At 46.6% G+C, this 15,331-nt stretch overlaps 1 protein-coding gene across 1 annotated transcript in view; it reads right to left on the bottom strand.

Moving 5' to 3' along the window:
• The window catches only part of RNF217 (ring finger protein 217), a 69,556-nt gene extending 55,902 nt beyond the window's left edge, over positions 1-13,654 (bottom strand). Inside the window, exon 1 of the mRNA XM_066606707.1 lies at positions 12,926-13,654. Coding sequence (XP_066462804.1) covers positions 12,926-13,444 — 519 coding nt within the window. The 5' untranslated portion in view covers positions 13,445-13,654. The remainder of the gene's footprint in view (positions 1-12,925) is intronic.
• Between the last annotated feature and the right edge of the window lie 1,677 nt (positions 13,655-15,331).

The following is a 15,331-nucleotide window of genomic DNA, read 5'->3' as shown; positions in this document are numbered from 1 at the left end:
ATAACCTTTTTAATTCCTCTTAGAAAACGCAAAGGACACATCTGATATGCTGTATATTACATATACACACCTCAGCCTGATGTGCTGTAGTTTGTTAGCAAAACAACTCTGCCCTCACTGTGACCCGCTTTGTGACTAAGCTTAATGACACTCATTTTTTATGTTTTTTTTCCCCGCATCATCACATTCCAGGATAACTTTTTATTCTTTCCCTCTATATAGCCAAAAGAGGGTTTTTTGGTTTTTTTTTTGGCGGGACAACTTATATTTTTTAATTTTTGGGGTACATACAAAATGTATTGTATAACTTATTACATTTTTTTGAGGGAAGAAAAAATTTGACAGCACAATTCTAAGTGCCTGATACCTGAGTTTATGCAGGTTTTTAGATTTTGCCATTTTTGAATTAAAAAAAAATAATTTTTTCTTCTTTAATTGCTTTTGTCGCGCATTTCAAGAGCCATAACATTTGTATTTTTCATCGACGGAGCTCTATGGCAGCTTGTTTTTTGCAATATGATCTCTAGTCTTTATTTATTTAATTTTTGGAGGCATATAACATTTTGATTGCTTTTAATTCCATTTTTTTCTAGAAGCAAGATGCATTTCTGGCATATTTTTAATGATCTTCACTGTGCAGGATAGATAATGTTAGATTAATTCTGCAGGCCAGAACGATTAATGACAATTTATATAGGGGTTTCCCCCCTCTCCCCCCCCCCCTCAACTTTTTCACACTAAGAAAAAAAGTCAATTTTGTTTATTGCTACATTCAAAGACCCCTAACATTTTTCCTTTTTTGTCAACCATGCTGTGAAAGTTCCCTCTATTGAGGGAGGAGTTGTACTTTTTAATGGAACCATTTGTTGATCACTTCCTATTCCACTTTTTCCTCCTCCCCTTAGGCCTCATGTCCACGGGGAAAATCAGGCCCGCTACGGATTCTCCATGTAGAATCCGTAGCGGGTCCCTCCTGCCCCGCGGACATGAGGCATAAAAATAAGAATTAACTCACCTCTCGCCCGCTCCGGATCTTCCCTTCGCCGCGGCTTCATCTTCTCTCCGTCGCGGCCGGATCTTCTTTCTTCGGCCCGGCAGATGCGCAGGGCACGTTGGTTGCGTGCCCCGCGCATGCACCGGCCCGAAGAAAAAAGATCCAGCAGCGACGGAGGGAAGATGAAGCCGCGGCAAAGGGAAGATCCGGAGCAGGTGAGTAAATTCAGATTTTGGTCTCCCGCGGATCCGGACGGCTTCCATAGGCTTCAATAGAAGCCTGCGGGAGCCGTCCCCGCGGGAGACCCGCACGAAAATGGAGCTTGGTCCAGATTTTTTCATGCTCCATTTTTTTTTTAAAAATCCCTTTTATTAACGATCCGCGGGTATTTATCTACCCACGGGTGGTCAATGCATCCCTATGGGATGCGGATCCGCGGGCAGGAGAAGAGTTAAAATTCGCTGCGGATTTTAATTCTTCTTTTACCCATGGACATGAGGCCTTAAAGACATGCACTGTACAGGTTAAATAACGTACTAACTTTTCTGTGGATCATTATGAATACTGAGATACCACATGTGATTTATTTATTTTAATATGGAGGGGTTTGGGCATTTTTCTATTTAGTTTTTTCCAACTTTTTATTTTTGTCCCTCTAAGGCCAAGTGCAGACGGCCGGGTTGGATCCCGCTGCAAGAATTCTTGCAGTAGGATGCGGACCTGTGCCCCTGTAAAGACCTGCAGCTCACCAGCTGATGTGCCGGCGCATGTGCAGAGCGGAGCCAGCCACTACTGACATTTCTGTGCAGGCCTCAGAGACCGGCACAGAAATAGAACATGCTGCGATTTGTTTTCCACGCGTGTTTCCACGCAAATCCAGGCTGTGTGCATAGGACTGCGTGCATGCATGCAATCCTATGGCAGCGAGCATGGGTGGAAATTCTATGGGAAATCCTGCCCGTGTGCAAGGGGCCTAAGGGAGTGCATATTAGAATCTTTTATCATTCTCTTAATACACTATAGATCAGTATAGTAGAGCATTAGAAAGCCTATGAAGCTCAGCCAGAAGCTAAGCCACAGCAAGCAGTAAACCCAGAGGGTATATTAAAGCCTCCAGGTGTCATAGTAACCCATCGGAACCCTGCAATCACACATTGCTGGGGTCCAATGGGTGACAGGAGGAGCCCCCTCCTTCTGTCAGCCCTTTACATGCCGCAGTCGCACTGACCGCAGCGTTTAAAAGTGTTAAGCAATGGGAATCGAAGATTCCTTTGATTCCCGTTGGTAGAGCAAGTGCCGGGCGGTCATTGGATAGTGGAGCACCTAGTCGAATGGGCACAGGAGACCCACACTAGGCTTCTCATACAGTCACCGTCAAAAGACAGCGCTGCAGAATAAAGCCCCCTAATATACCGCTGTCAAAAGATGTATGGGCAGTAGGGAAGGTGTTAAAGAGCGCTATTTGAGTAGTTCTTTACTAATAATAATGAACAACGCTTTTTGTAATTTATTAGCATTATGGAGCTATTCATGTTTGGATATGTTAATACACCCGATTATTCACCTTTAGTGCAATGAGTACTACGTGAACACTATTCTACTGTTTTTCAGTTTTTTGTTCTTCTGTTACTTTTGTTTTTGTTATAGGTCTTTCTTTATACTACATAAAGTCCGTGCAGCGGTTTTATTTATACATCATGCACATTACTATTTCTGTATTAAACATTAAGGCCTCATGTCCACGGGCAAAAGAATTAAAATCCGCAGCGGATTTTAACTCTTCTTCTGCACGCGGATCCGCACCCCATAGGGATGCATTGACCACCCGCGGGTAGATAAATACCCACGGATGGTCAATAAAAGGGATTTTTTTTTAAAATGGAGCATGAAAAAATCTGGACCATGCTCCATTTTCGCGCGGGCTTCTATTGAAGCCTATGGAAGCCGTCCGGATCCGCGGGAGACCTAAAATAGGAATTTAAAAGAATTAACTCACCCGCAGCGGGCCGGGAAGGTCTTCTCTTCCTCACGGCCGGATCTTTCTTGCTTCGGCTCGGCGGATGTGCCCGGCGCATGCGTGCGGCACGTCGGCAATGTGCCGCCGGCGTGACAAGTTCATCCGCCGGCCGAAAAAGAAGATCCGGCCGTGAGGAAGAGAAGACCCTCCCGGCCCGCTGCGGGTGAGTTAATTCTTTTAAATTCCTATTTTAAGCGCTCATGTCCGCGGGGCAGGAGGGACCTGCTGCAGATTCTACATGGAGAATCCGTAGCAGGCCTGATTTTCCCCGTGGACATGAGGCCTAAATGCTCTCATTCTTAGTTTCTGCATTCTTTTTTGCTTGAAACCCAGATAGGGGGAAAAAAAAGGAGTATTAATTGCAATCAGTTATTGGGTATCATTTTCTCAGAATTCTTGTCTGAGATTAATACTGCCCCTTTCACGCTAGTGAATTACCCAAGTAAGCAGAAAGCAGGACATTTTTTCATGTTTTGAAAGAAACTACTGAGATTCGAAAATGCACTTGATTAATCGGGAGTGACTTCATGTTTTGTGCTGTCTTCATGGCTCTGAGATAGATTATACCTTATCTTTGCCTCATCCCTCCTATTCAAAAATGAGTTTGTTTCTCTTGGATACCAGAGGAATGAGGGAGGTACGGCCCCATCACCTGGTTGGATCATGCCCGAGTGTCTTCATTAATTCTCCAAGGAATATGGAAACTTCTCGTGAATTGATAAATATATCCTTTCCCACCCAAAACACGAATCTAACCTGAAAACCAAATTAGAAATGTTTTGTTTTTTTCCCTTTTCTTTTTACTACAAACTCCGTTTCTAGCATCTTCTCAGTGTGGAATGCCCACAAAGCCAATGCAAGGTTTATTTATAAAACACTATTCTAGGGCTTTTAAAAAAGAACTAACTTCCCTGATAACCATACTGGGCACCATATCTCCCATATAGCTTAAAAGTCTTAAATCTAAGAAAAGGATTAGGTATCTTTTTGACTGTGGTAGGCATAAAATTACTCATCCCCAAGAATTTGCTAAAGCATTTACCTCATATTACTCCTCTCTTTATCATCTAAAAGAAGCTACAAACACGCATCAACCCCAGTTGAAAACAAAATTACAAACTTTCTCCAGAACATTAATCTCCTGTGCCTGTCACCCAACCAATTAGCCTCTCTTTACACCGATCTTCAAGTCCCATTTTGTAGAAGCCATCAAACGTTAAAACTTCTCAAATCTTCGAGTCCAGATGGCTTCTCTAATGGTACTTATTAAAAATACTCTTCTATCCTGACCCCTCATCTGGTGATGGTGTTTAATGAGGCAATGGATAAGGGCTCCTTTTCCTCGTAAACGTTAGAGACCCTTATTGTCACTTTACCCAAAATTGTCAAAAAAACTACTTCCCCAGCTAATTTTCAGCCCATTTCCCTATTGAATACTGATAAAAGAATAGAAAAAGAGTCGGATGCTGAGGATCTTAGCATACATTTTTACAACTTTGGGTGCTGCAGATCAAGTAGGGTTTTGTCCCACAGCAACAAGCTCCCGATGGAACCCGCCTGTTCCCGAATCTCATTAAAACTGAAGTTTGTTGTATACCTTTTTATTCTAGCCCTAGATGTTTGATCATATTCACTGCAGGAACCTTTAGGGCGATTGTCAATGGGACTTTCTAAGGTTAAAAACGTATTGCAAGTTTGTGTGATGCATTTTTAATATTAGAAAGTCCCATTGACAATCACGTAAAAAAAACAAAAAAAAAAACAGTTTTTGCAGCGTTTAAAAAAAAAAAAACGCAAGTGGGTAAGAGCCCTTAGGGAACTTTGGTTTCTTTGTCCCAATAAATCTGCCATCTTGTTGTTATGCTCGTCACCATCTGCATGGGTTTTCTCATCTAGGTAGATTTCCCTTTATTTACAATTTTTAATGGTATTCGTCAGGGATGTCCTCTCTTGCCCCTTATTTTTACCCTTCTTATGAAACATCTAGCTGAACAGATGAGGATATCAGCAAAGGAATTAAATAAGGACAACAGAAACACAAACTAGGACTATATGCAGATGACGTCATCGGTACCGGTGTATCTTGTCTCCACCGGAAGCATAAGTCGCCCACAGGTGCTGATTGGATGCTGGACACTTTGCAAGCTGGCCTCCCTGTCTCTGCTGTGGACCAGCAGAGACACATGTAGCTCCCTTTAGGACCTGTGCCGACACCGCTGTCACTGTCCCAGGCGGTCTTCTATTTTCACTTCCCCCTGCATTGCCCCTGGCGGCCTCCCATGTCACCTCCTGGCTGCACTGTCACTGTCCCCGTGGCCCTACCACCTGCGGTGTCGAACCCACTGTGTCTGTTTTCACCACTGCGCTCCCATCGTACCTTCCGACTACACTCTGCTTCTGCCCATTGGCCTTCCATATGCAGCCCTGGGCTGACAGGCAGTGTCTCTGGCATCGGCCTCCCATGTGTTTTCTCGGCACGGCCCTCGCAGTCTCCGACGCCCACAAATCTTCCTTCTTTCCCGCATACTGCGCTGTTAGTCTCTGCTACAGGTGGGGCAACTGCAGCATCTGCCTTCCTCTGTCCTGTTGCAGCCACTCATGCTGTTGCTCAGCCAGCTGGTGAAGCCGGCTCCATCGGTCCAGCCACTGCTACTCCTGTAACCCTCAACACCAACACTCCAGGTAAGGGAAACCTAAGTACTCCTGTCACCACCCTAGCCAATCAGGAGCTTTGGGGTGTTAAGAGGACAGACAGTCATTCAGTATGTCCCGACACATACTTGTGGTGGAGACAAGATGCACCACTACCAACGTTATCTTTAACGGACCTCATCCCCTCTTTAAAAAAGGCCTAATCTGTAACTTCTGATTTTGGAAAAAAATCATCATATTGGGTAAACAATGCAAAATCTCAATTGCTGGATATTGGGATTGATAATAAAACTAAGCTACATCCGCAAAAAATATTTTTGCGTTGGTATGCAACTAAAAGAAAAAAAAAAGGTAGTTGATATACAGGTAGACTCCCTACATATATCAACAAATTAGTTAAGACCCATTTAGACAACAATTATCGCTCAAAAACAGTCTTTTGAGCGATAATCGTTGTGTGTAACTGCAGTGACATCGTGCAGTTTTCGTTAAGCCGTCGCTCATCGTTGTCTTTCAGCGTGCTGAAAGATGCCAATGAGCCTTATCAGGGATTCACAGCAGGATACAGCTGATACTATTGTTTCAGCTGTATCCCCCTCCCTGATAACAGGCTGGGTATAAAGAACAGAGCTGTCCATAACAGCCAGAAGCTCAGAGCTGGGAACAGCTGGATGCAGAAGACAAGTGAGGACACCTTGCTTGTCTTCTGCATCCTCCACTGGCAGCGCAAGGTGAGCGATCATCTTGAGCTGTGAATGACAACGATGATCGCTTAAAAGTCGCTCAAAAGACATCTTTTGAGCGATAATCGTTGTGTCTAAATGGGCCTTTTCTGTAACATCGTTCATCCATATCTGCACAAAGTTCCAAGAAAAATTAGCATGCATTCCAAAGTCCTAGAATTCTCCAGCTATTATGAAGCGTTTGTGTAGAACAGTGAACACAGACAAACATTTATATTGGTTATTGTATATTATAGTTCACCTTAACTACTTTGGGTCCACTTATCCACTTGTGTTACAGTAGACAATTGATCCAAGTATAAATAAAAGCTAAAGCACTTTTGTAGTAAAAATGTCACATAATATGAGTCAAAGCATTGATCTAAGGCAAAACAAGTCTGTGATGCAATGAGTCTTGTGCAGAGGTAGATGCTGGAAAAGGAAACCAAAGACGCTTGTGGGTTAAATCCTGCAGAGACAAGTGGTGGCTGGAAGAAATCAACATGCTGGTCTGAGCAAGAGTGAGAAGAAAAAAGTGAAAGTAAACAATTCCAGCCAAGGATTAAAGGGTACCTGTCACCAAGTATGAGCACTACAAACTAAGTTATGGTGCTCCTATGGCATGTTCCATTTTTAGACTATGTAGCGTTTATACCACCTATTAACGGACTTCGTTTTACATACGACTGTGCCAAAATAAAAAGCCACACCCCCTTTTCAGTGAAACCACACACTTGCTTCAGGTTTGGTCAAAAGAGTGCCTACATGGGCAAGTGCGATTTTGGGGAGTAAAAAGGGTTTTTTCATTGCTCCAGTTTTTTTCCCCTCTTAGGGTGCCTTCACACTAGCAATACCCCTGTGTTTTTTTTTAACGTGAATATCAATAGGACTTTCTAATGTTAAAAAAACGCATCAGAAAGCACAAGCTTGCGATTTTTGTGCGATGCGTTTTTAACATTGGAAAGTCCTATTGACATTTGCGTAAGAAAAAAACGCAGCGATATCCCGATCGTAAGTGTGAGTGCACGCTCATGTGGTCCCCACAGTAACATGCGTTGAAAAACAGACCCCACTCGTATACAAATCACGCGGCATGCAATTGTGATCCTTTTGGACTCACATATAAAGTAATGGGCCATTCTTCAAGAAGATCAGACAAAAGCGATTTTTCAAACTTGAACTGTTGGTCCAAGTGAAAAACCATGTGTGAATTAATTCGTTCACCTGAACGCGTTCTTCTCTCATGCGAGTTCTGTCCATCTCGGAATCGAAGAGAACACACACACACACACACACACACACACACACACACACACACACACACACACACACACACACACACACACACACACCCCACCCCCCACCCCCCACCCCCCACCCCCCACCCCCCACCCCCCACCCCCCACCCCCCACCCCCCACGGGCAACAAAGACAGTCTCTGTTTAATAATGCTTTCACACTTGTAAACGCAAAATTGCTGCATTTTTATTAATTAATTTTAATATTTTTTAAACACAAATGTCAACAGGACTTTCTAATGTTAAAAACGCATCGCACAAAAATCCCAACGCACAAACTTGCAATTTTTGTTTGATGCGTTTTTAACATTAGAAAGTCCTACTGACAGTCGTGTTAAAAACACAGCGATATCACGATCGCAAGTGTGCCTTTACATGAGAAACATTGTTGTGCGAGTTCTGTGTTGCGAGACGCAGGAAACTAGAACCCCTTTTTACAATTAGTGATTTTCCTCTTGCAGCAGGTTCTATTTTCCTGTGAACCAGCAGAAATCTTGTCTATCATGTCCAATCGAGAAGAAAAAAAAAAATTGATTAGCATTTAACTTACAGCTACATGCGATTTTTAATAATTCCTATTGAAAATACATGCGATTTTAATGCACATGCAAATGTCCTGTTCAGCAGTGATTTTCCTGTAAGGTACGTTGCATTTGCATGCTTACATAGCGGTTGGCGTGTCTTGGACCGGTATTGTGCTTGCCGATGTGAATACGGCCTTAGACTGTTTTTGTAAATCTGCTCCTCAATGTCTAAAACACTAAATTTGCCCCCATGTCAGTAGTTCCCCTTTAGGGCGAGCTTGCACGTCGGTCATTTGTTGCAGATTTTGGTGCCAATCTTCAGCAGATTTCACTCCATTTGAAAGCGCGACATCTGCTGTAGATCTGCACCAAATCAGCGGCCTGTGAATGCACCCTAAAATGGAATAGTTGTCTTAGAGCGCCTCCCTGGCGACTATTCCATCCAGTACAGGGTACAGTTATACACCACAGTTATACCGACCAATGATACACACCACCGGGCGAGTCCGCAATGAGCATGGGAGCAGAGCCAGCTTCATACCCAGTGGGTATCAATGCTGCCCGCTACATCCAAGTAGCTAGCGATCGTGGGGCGCCAGTCATAGCCTTGGATGAAGCTCAGTTACTCCTACGTGAGCAGCAACCCCCCCCTAATACCAAGTCTCCCACCTAAGTGTTGGCCTGGCACAAAAATAAAAAACAAAATCGCACATTTTAGCACGCAAGACGCCGAGCACCAAAATGTACAACTCTTAGATGTCAAAAAAAATAACTTAAAAAGGTTTTTAAAATAAAAGCCAGTGGGCGCTGGCAATTCTGTCCAACGATGCAAGCCAATTCTATCATCTGTAGGTGGCTACTGTTGACTGTTTTGTGTATTTAGACAAACAAATCCTAGCTGATAATGTTATGTACAAATTGGGTGGTGTCTTTCCGTAATCACACCAATTACCTGGAGCAGAACTGCCGGCCACTCACACAGCAACCATTCCAGTATGGCAGCTATACATTTAGCCGGCATATGGGAGGGGTGTTATCCTGCTGCTAAAAGTAGTTCTAACTTTAATTTGGAATTGGTTGACTAGGATTAGCAGTCCAATAGAAAACTAGAAGCAGAAGAGGCGTGCCGGACATTACCACTCCATTCACAGCCTGATGCACCTCCAGCCTGCAGAACAGTCACACATGCAGGACCTTTTCATGAGAGGTGCAGTAACTTTGTTCTGTCTCATCATAGAAAAATGCCCGTTTTCCAACTCAAATCAGGCTCCTCTCCTCCTTCCCACTCTTAAAGTGTTCCCTAACACTTAGGCCCAAGGTCCATGGACAGATTGGATTCACATGCGGGAGCTCGCAGCAGAATCCAACTCTGCCCATGGCAGAGGACCCTGCTTACCCGTCCGGGTCTTCTATTTTCTTCACTGCGGATGTGTGTGCAAGTGTCGGTCGCCACACATGAGCAGTGAAGGGGTTTTTTTTCTTCTAAGAACTTCTGCTTTCCTGTGTAATCTGTGGCCCGTCCGCAATGGAAGCCGTCCATGCTGCGATTTATTTTACGGGCCAAAGGGTCCACAAAACAAACTTGCTTGTTTTAGTTCATGTGCAGATGCCCATGCTACCCTATGGGCGGCTTGATTTGCGGATCTTCCATGTGGGTGCAGAATCAGACCCTGTGGTGGTTCGGTGACCCCTGCGTACCTGTCCACAGTAGTCTCTTCTGTATTGCAGATGTTCCGGGCGATGAACTGGCACACACGCGCAGTGCAGAAAATGCCATGCCTTCGCTAGGCAATAACGTGGAATCAGTGACTCTTCTGCAAGGTCATTGCGGAAGGGACACAAATCGGACAGCTTCAATTACTTCAATGGAATCCATCTGTGCTGGAATGGGATATGCTGCGATTTTTCCTCTGCAAGCGGAAAAACAGCAATTGATTTTCGGTCAAGGACCTGGAGAAGTGATTTTCCATAGCATGTCTATAGGCAGTATTTGCTGTAAAATCTGGAAGCAAACGCACGCTCCGGATTTCGCAATACAAATACGCCCGTGTGCATTGGGCCTTATTTTGTATAGCTTGGAGGGAAAAAGGGAGGGGAGATGGTATATGATCAGAACCCTTACATATGTCGGAGGCATAAATAAGAGTCAGGAGGAAGTATATTTATTTGGAAGCTAGAACAAGCAGGCACAATCTGAGTAGTTGGGGGGGAGGACCAGAAGTAATGTAAGACAATATCTTACTGTAAGAGTAGTAGATGCTTGGAACGAACTTCCAGCAGATGCGGTTGGAACATCAAGAATAAATGATTTCAAGCTGGCTGAGATACATAGCTCTATCTATGAGTGGCAGGGGACACCAGGGAGGTATGACGTCTGTTCTCCATCACAGTGAGCACCTTTCCAAAGAAAGGAATGTAGAACTATTGTAGCAGAAGGCATGCACCACACATATAGGGCTGGACCTGGTAGAGTATGGGAATAGCTGGCTAACAACTTCATCCTCGCACAATAACAATTGCCAACATCCTCCCAGCGTTATCTTCCAGCAGGCTGCGTGTTTTCTTAGTACAAGGAAAATAACCCATTGAGCACACAGGACGTGACCCGGCGGGTAGGGCTACATTGTCCTGTGCTTGTAAGGAGTGCAGCCCTGTAGTACTATGTCCCACTACAAGCATCATGTGCAAACAGGGCATTTCCTGTAAAATGGGGAAGGAGGAAGACTAACATAATGGTAGACGGAACCCCTTAGTCGACCCTTCCGTCTAGCAAGTCATTTAAGGGCTCCTTCACATCAGCGCTTTGTTTTCTGTTTTTTGGCTTTTTTTTAAAAATAAAATGGATAGCAAAGCAGAACCAAACAGAATCCATCATTTCCATTTTTTTAAATGGATCCAATAAACCGATCTGCCAAAACCCAGACTATTTCTATCAGGGTGCTTCCATTTACATCCGTTTTTAACCGATCCGATTTATCAGTCTTCCCTTTAATGATGGATCTGTTAGACCAACAAAACCAAGCAGAAACCTTCCCGTTCCGTCCGTCACTCCATTATAGATTTACAAACAATACAAATAAGGAAGAGACAATGTTTTTATGAAAAAAGTGCTGTTAAAAAATGGAAAGCAGCAAAGTGAGAAGTGAGCAGAACTGAAGCCCAGGATGTCCCATTGGAATCAGTGGGAAGTAACACAGAACTGGATTCTTCAGCTCTGCTGGGAAGAAAAAAAGATGCTCATGTGAATCAACTGCACGGTTACAGCCTAATCTATCACTGCAGAATGAGGAGGAATCACCTTTCAGGAGTCTAGAAAAGCAGTGTGATCAAAAGGAAGTTGCAGTAGTGGCAATACTAGAGGACACTCCGCAGTCTCAGGAGCCCATATGGCCAACACACCGGAATCTCATTTTTAACCACTTGTCAGAAAAGGCCAAAACGAGGACCATTATTTTAGTGCAAATGGGCTGCCTGTCTTTGACCTCTCTCCGGGATGGGGAGAGGACAGCCTGGAGTCAAGCTGCTTACAGACCGCTCTGTATACCTTCCAGTGGCCCGGGTTTATACAGGGTTATTCAAAAAGTAGTAGTGGATTTGGGGGTTTAAATGAAAATGAGCTGACCTTGGTTGCCTATCCATACACTGCTCAAGGACCATACAAGTGTAAGTGAGCCCCCCAGCCCTTCAATGTGATGATGGAACGCACTGGTGGGGCATAAAAACTGTGAACCTTCCTCTCTAGTGATGTGTGGATTGTGTATCTGTCTTCCATAGTTTATAAGTAATTACATCCCCAAATCTGCTCCTCCTTGAATGACCCCGTTCCAGAGAGGTCCTCCGACCCCTTTATTCTTGTCTTGTCACAATCCTCCTTTCTACAACAGATTGCTGTGCAGTAAAATTCCTTCCATCCAATGGTTTGGTCAGCCGACACACAAATAAGTAGGAATGTACCCAGCCCGGCTCCTCGGGGGCGTGTCCAGAGCATGCCTTGTGGTGGGGGACCCACAGCATCAGGCCGGGCTCACACGGCCCCAAGTAGCAACATTCCCCGCGTTAGCACACAACAAGTACGTAATAAAGACGTGCTGCCAATCCCCATACTCTATCTTACAGTGTACTTGCACGTAATACGCACCAAATTAGTGCATGCTGCAATTCTTTGCACGCTAGTAATACACACCGCCCCGGCAAGGGCCCGCCGACACACCGCCCATAACATGTCTACAGCACTATGGAGATTTATGTAATATTAGAGGTGTGTCACATCACCCCAGAGCGGAGAGCACTGTGGAGGTCACTACTACAGAATGGATGTATTTTAGTATGGAGGATCTCATCCATGTATTAAAGGGGTTGTCCAGTTGTATATTGGACAAACTCTTGAATACAGGGGCGAGTAGTAGACTGGCGGGGCTCTGCCACCCAGGATCTCTGCCGATCAGCTATTCTCTGGGCTGGTAGGTTTGAACTCTGAGAGGATTTCAAATAGCTCCGTTCACACTGCAGTGGCCAGCCGTGGTATTACAGGTGAAGTTCTATTCACTTCAGTGACGACAATACCACACCTGGCCACTGCAGTGGGAACAGCGCTGCCCGCTTCCTGCACAAATGAAGTGGCCCAGCAAACAGCTGACCGGCAGGGGTCCCACTAGTCTACTACTGCCGGCTAGGCCAGTACCAGCTTCCAACCCCCTCCACCCAGCACCCCCGGTTACCTGGGAGCTCAGGTAGCGCTTCAGGCACTCCTCGCACACCCCCTTCTTGCAGCAGGGCAGCGGCTTGATGGACTTGTCCTCCAGACACACGCGGCAGCTCATCAGCACCCGGTGGCCGTCCGTCAGGTTACTGATGAGGAAGGGCGACAGCTCCAGCTCCAGGCTGGCCGGGCTCAGCGGCAGCTCCGCGGTGCCTCGCAGGGAGCTCCTGTCCGCCGGGGGGCGCTGCTGCTCCAGCTCCGCGGGGGGCGCCGGGGGGAGCTCCCCGGACAAGTCACTCTCCACGCAGTAGACTGAGCACAGGACGCCGCATCTCTTCCGGGGCTTGTGGAGCCTCCCGGGGGGCTCCTGCACGCCGTCCTCCGGGGGGTCCCCCGTGCTGCTCAGCGTCACAGTCCGCAGACAATAGGGCTCCTGCGCGCCACCGCCGTCCTCCTCGTCGTCCTCCCCCTCCTGCTCGCTGCCGGCAGTGTGCTGCTTGTCCTGGCTGTGCGGCGCCTCCTCATGCTGATCCCCCATTCCCGGCTGCCCGCAGCAGACACTCCGTGGACTTGTCTAGTGCTTCCGGGTCCGCGCAGGGGCCTCTCACCCTCCCACTGCTGTAGGGGACGAGCCCTGCTCTGGCCGGGCCCGCACTGCTCCTCGGCGTCTCCGTCCGGCGGTCAGCAGCCCCATGTACAGTCCCGAGATGTCACCCCAGGGCCGTGCACACAGCGGCCCGGGAGCACAGCGCGGGGGGCGGGGCCACAGGCATCTCTGCTGCGCTTACAGCTGTTACCGTAGTCCTCCTAGCACTCGACACCGCGATTGTGGGCAGGGTCTGGCCGAGCGCTCTTACCGTATTCCTCCTAGTATGCTATAACACACTGCTGCGATTGTGGGGAAAGTCTAGCCAGGCATTGTTACCGTAATCCTCCTAGTACCCTATAACTCTCCGCCAGGTTTGTTTGGTGCGTCTAGCCGAGCGTTGTTACCATATTCCATGTAGTGTTCTTCCATCACCGTACTTATCCCAGTACTGTATGACCTTAGTGGTATTACCGTATTTATCTGAATCCAATTTAATGAGGACTGTTAAATGTCTGCAGAAGTTAAAGGGGTTGTCTCGCGAAATCAAGTGGGGTTCAGCACTTCTGTATGGCCATATTAATACACTTTGTAATATACATCGTGCATTAAATATGAGCCATACAGAAGTTATTCACTTACCTGCTCCGTTGCTAGCGTCCCCGTCGCCATGGTTCTGTCTAATTTCGGTGTCTTGCTTTTTCAGACGCGCTTGCGCAGATGGGTCTTCTCCCTTCGGCTCCGCTCGGCAGCATCGGCGTTTTGGCCCCGCCCCCTTGAACGCATCATCGCGTAGCTCCGCCCCATGACGTGTGCCGGTTCTAGCCTCCTGATTGGCCTTAGTACTTAGTGAAACTTAGTACATAAGGCCCCCAGATTTATCCGCGGACCTTACCCCAGCTTCTGCGCACAAAACGGCGGACGCATGCGCAAAAGCTGTGGATTGCCAGGATAATTAAAAATTCTCCCTGCTCCTGGCTACAAAACTGAGCCAAGAGCCTGGAGATTTCACGGGGGGCCGCGGTGAGCGGTTCCTGATCACGTGTTCGCCGTTATACAATGGATAATGGCGATCACGTAAAAGTTTTTAAAAAAAATTGAAGTTTCACCTCCCCTCACCAATGCGATCGGTGAGAGGAGATGAAACTTTATACCAGAGGCCTCCGTATTTGCATCCCGATGCGATCCTCATCCGTGAACTTACCCGGATTCTGCACATGCGACCGCTGGCAAAACACCGGACACATGCGCAGGAGGCGGGGAGCCCAGGAAACTTAAAATCTCCTTGCTCCCAGCGACCAACGGTCGCCGAGAGCCTGGAGCAGTGACAGGTGGCCTCGCTGAGCGGTTGCCGGTCACGTAATAAAAAAGTAGCGATCTAACACAAGTCGGTCTCACATGACCGGATAGGAATTACGGATTCTGCATGCGTCTGATCCGTGGTAATACGCAGATCAATCGCATTGGATTACACAATTCCGCTCACATTAGCGGGTTGGAATTGTGTAATCCACTCGCAGAAAAGAGAACGCAGCAGGTTCTATTTTACCGCGGATATCCGCAACATAGAGCCCATTGTGCCCCATGGTCGTGGATATACCCACAGCCCATACGCAACTACGTTGTATACGGGCTGCGGGTACCTGCGTCATCGCTAAGTGACAGTGCGGGAAATACAAACAAAAAAAAGGTGTACTGCACATGACCGCCCGTGTAAGTACGCAGTTATGTGCAGTACATTACGTGGCCGTACGTAGGGTCACAGCCGGGCTCACAGATGGGATCCGCTGCGGGCCTCTGCAAGCGGATTCCGCCTACGGCTGCGTGAGCCCGGCGTTA

This window comes from Eleutherodactylus coqui, chromosome 1, assembly GCF_035609145.1.
Source record: "Eleutherodactylus coqui strain aEleCoq1 chromosome 1, aEleCoq1.hap1, whole genome shotgun sequence".
Lineage (NCBI taxonomy): Eukaryota > Metazoa > Chordata > Amphibia > Anura > Eleutherodactylidae > Eleutherodactylus > Eleutherodactylus coqui.
The sequence above is the reverse complement of the archived record's forward strand: the minus strand, read 5'-3'. Positions and strand labels throughout refer to the sequence as shown.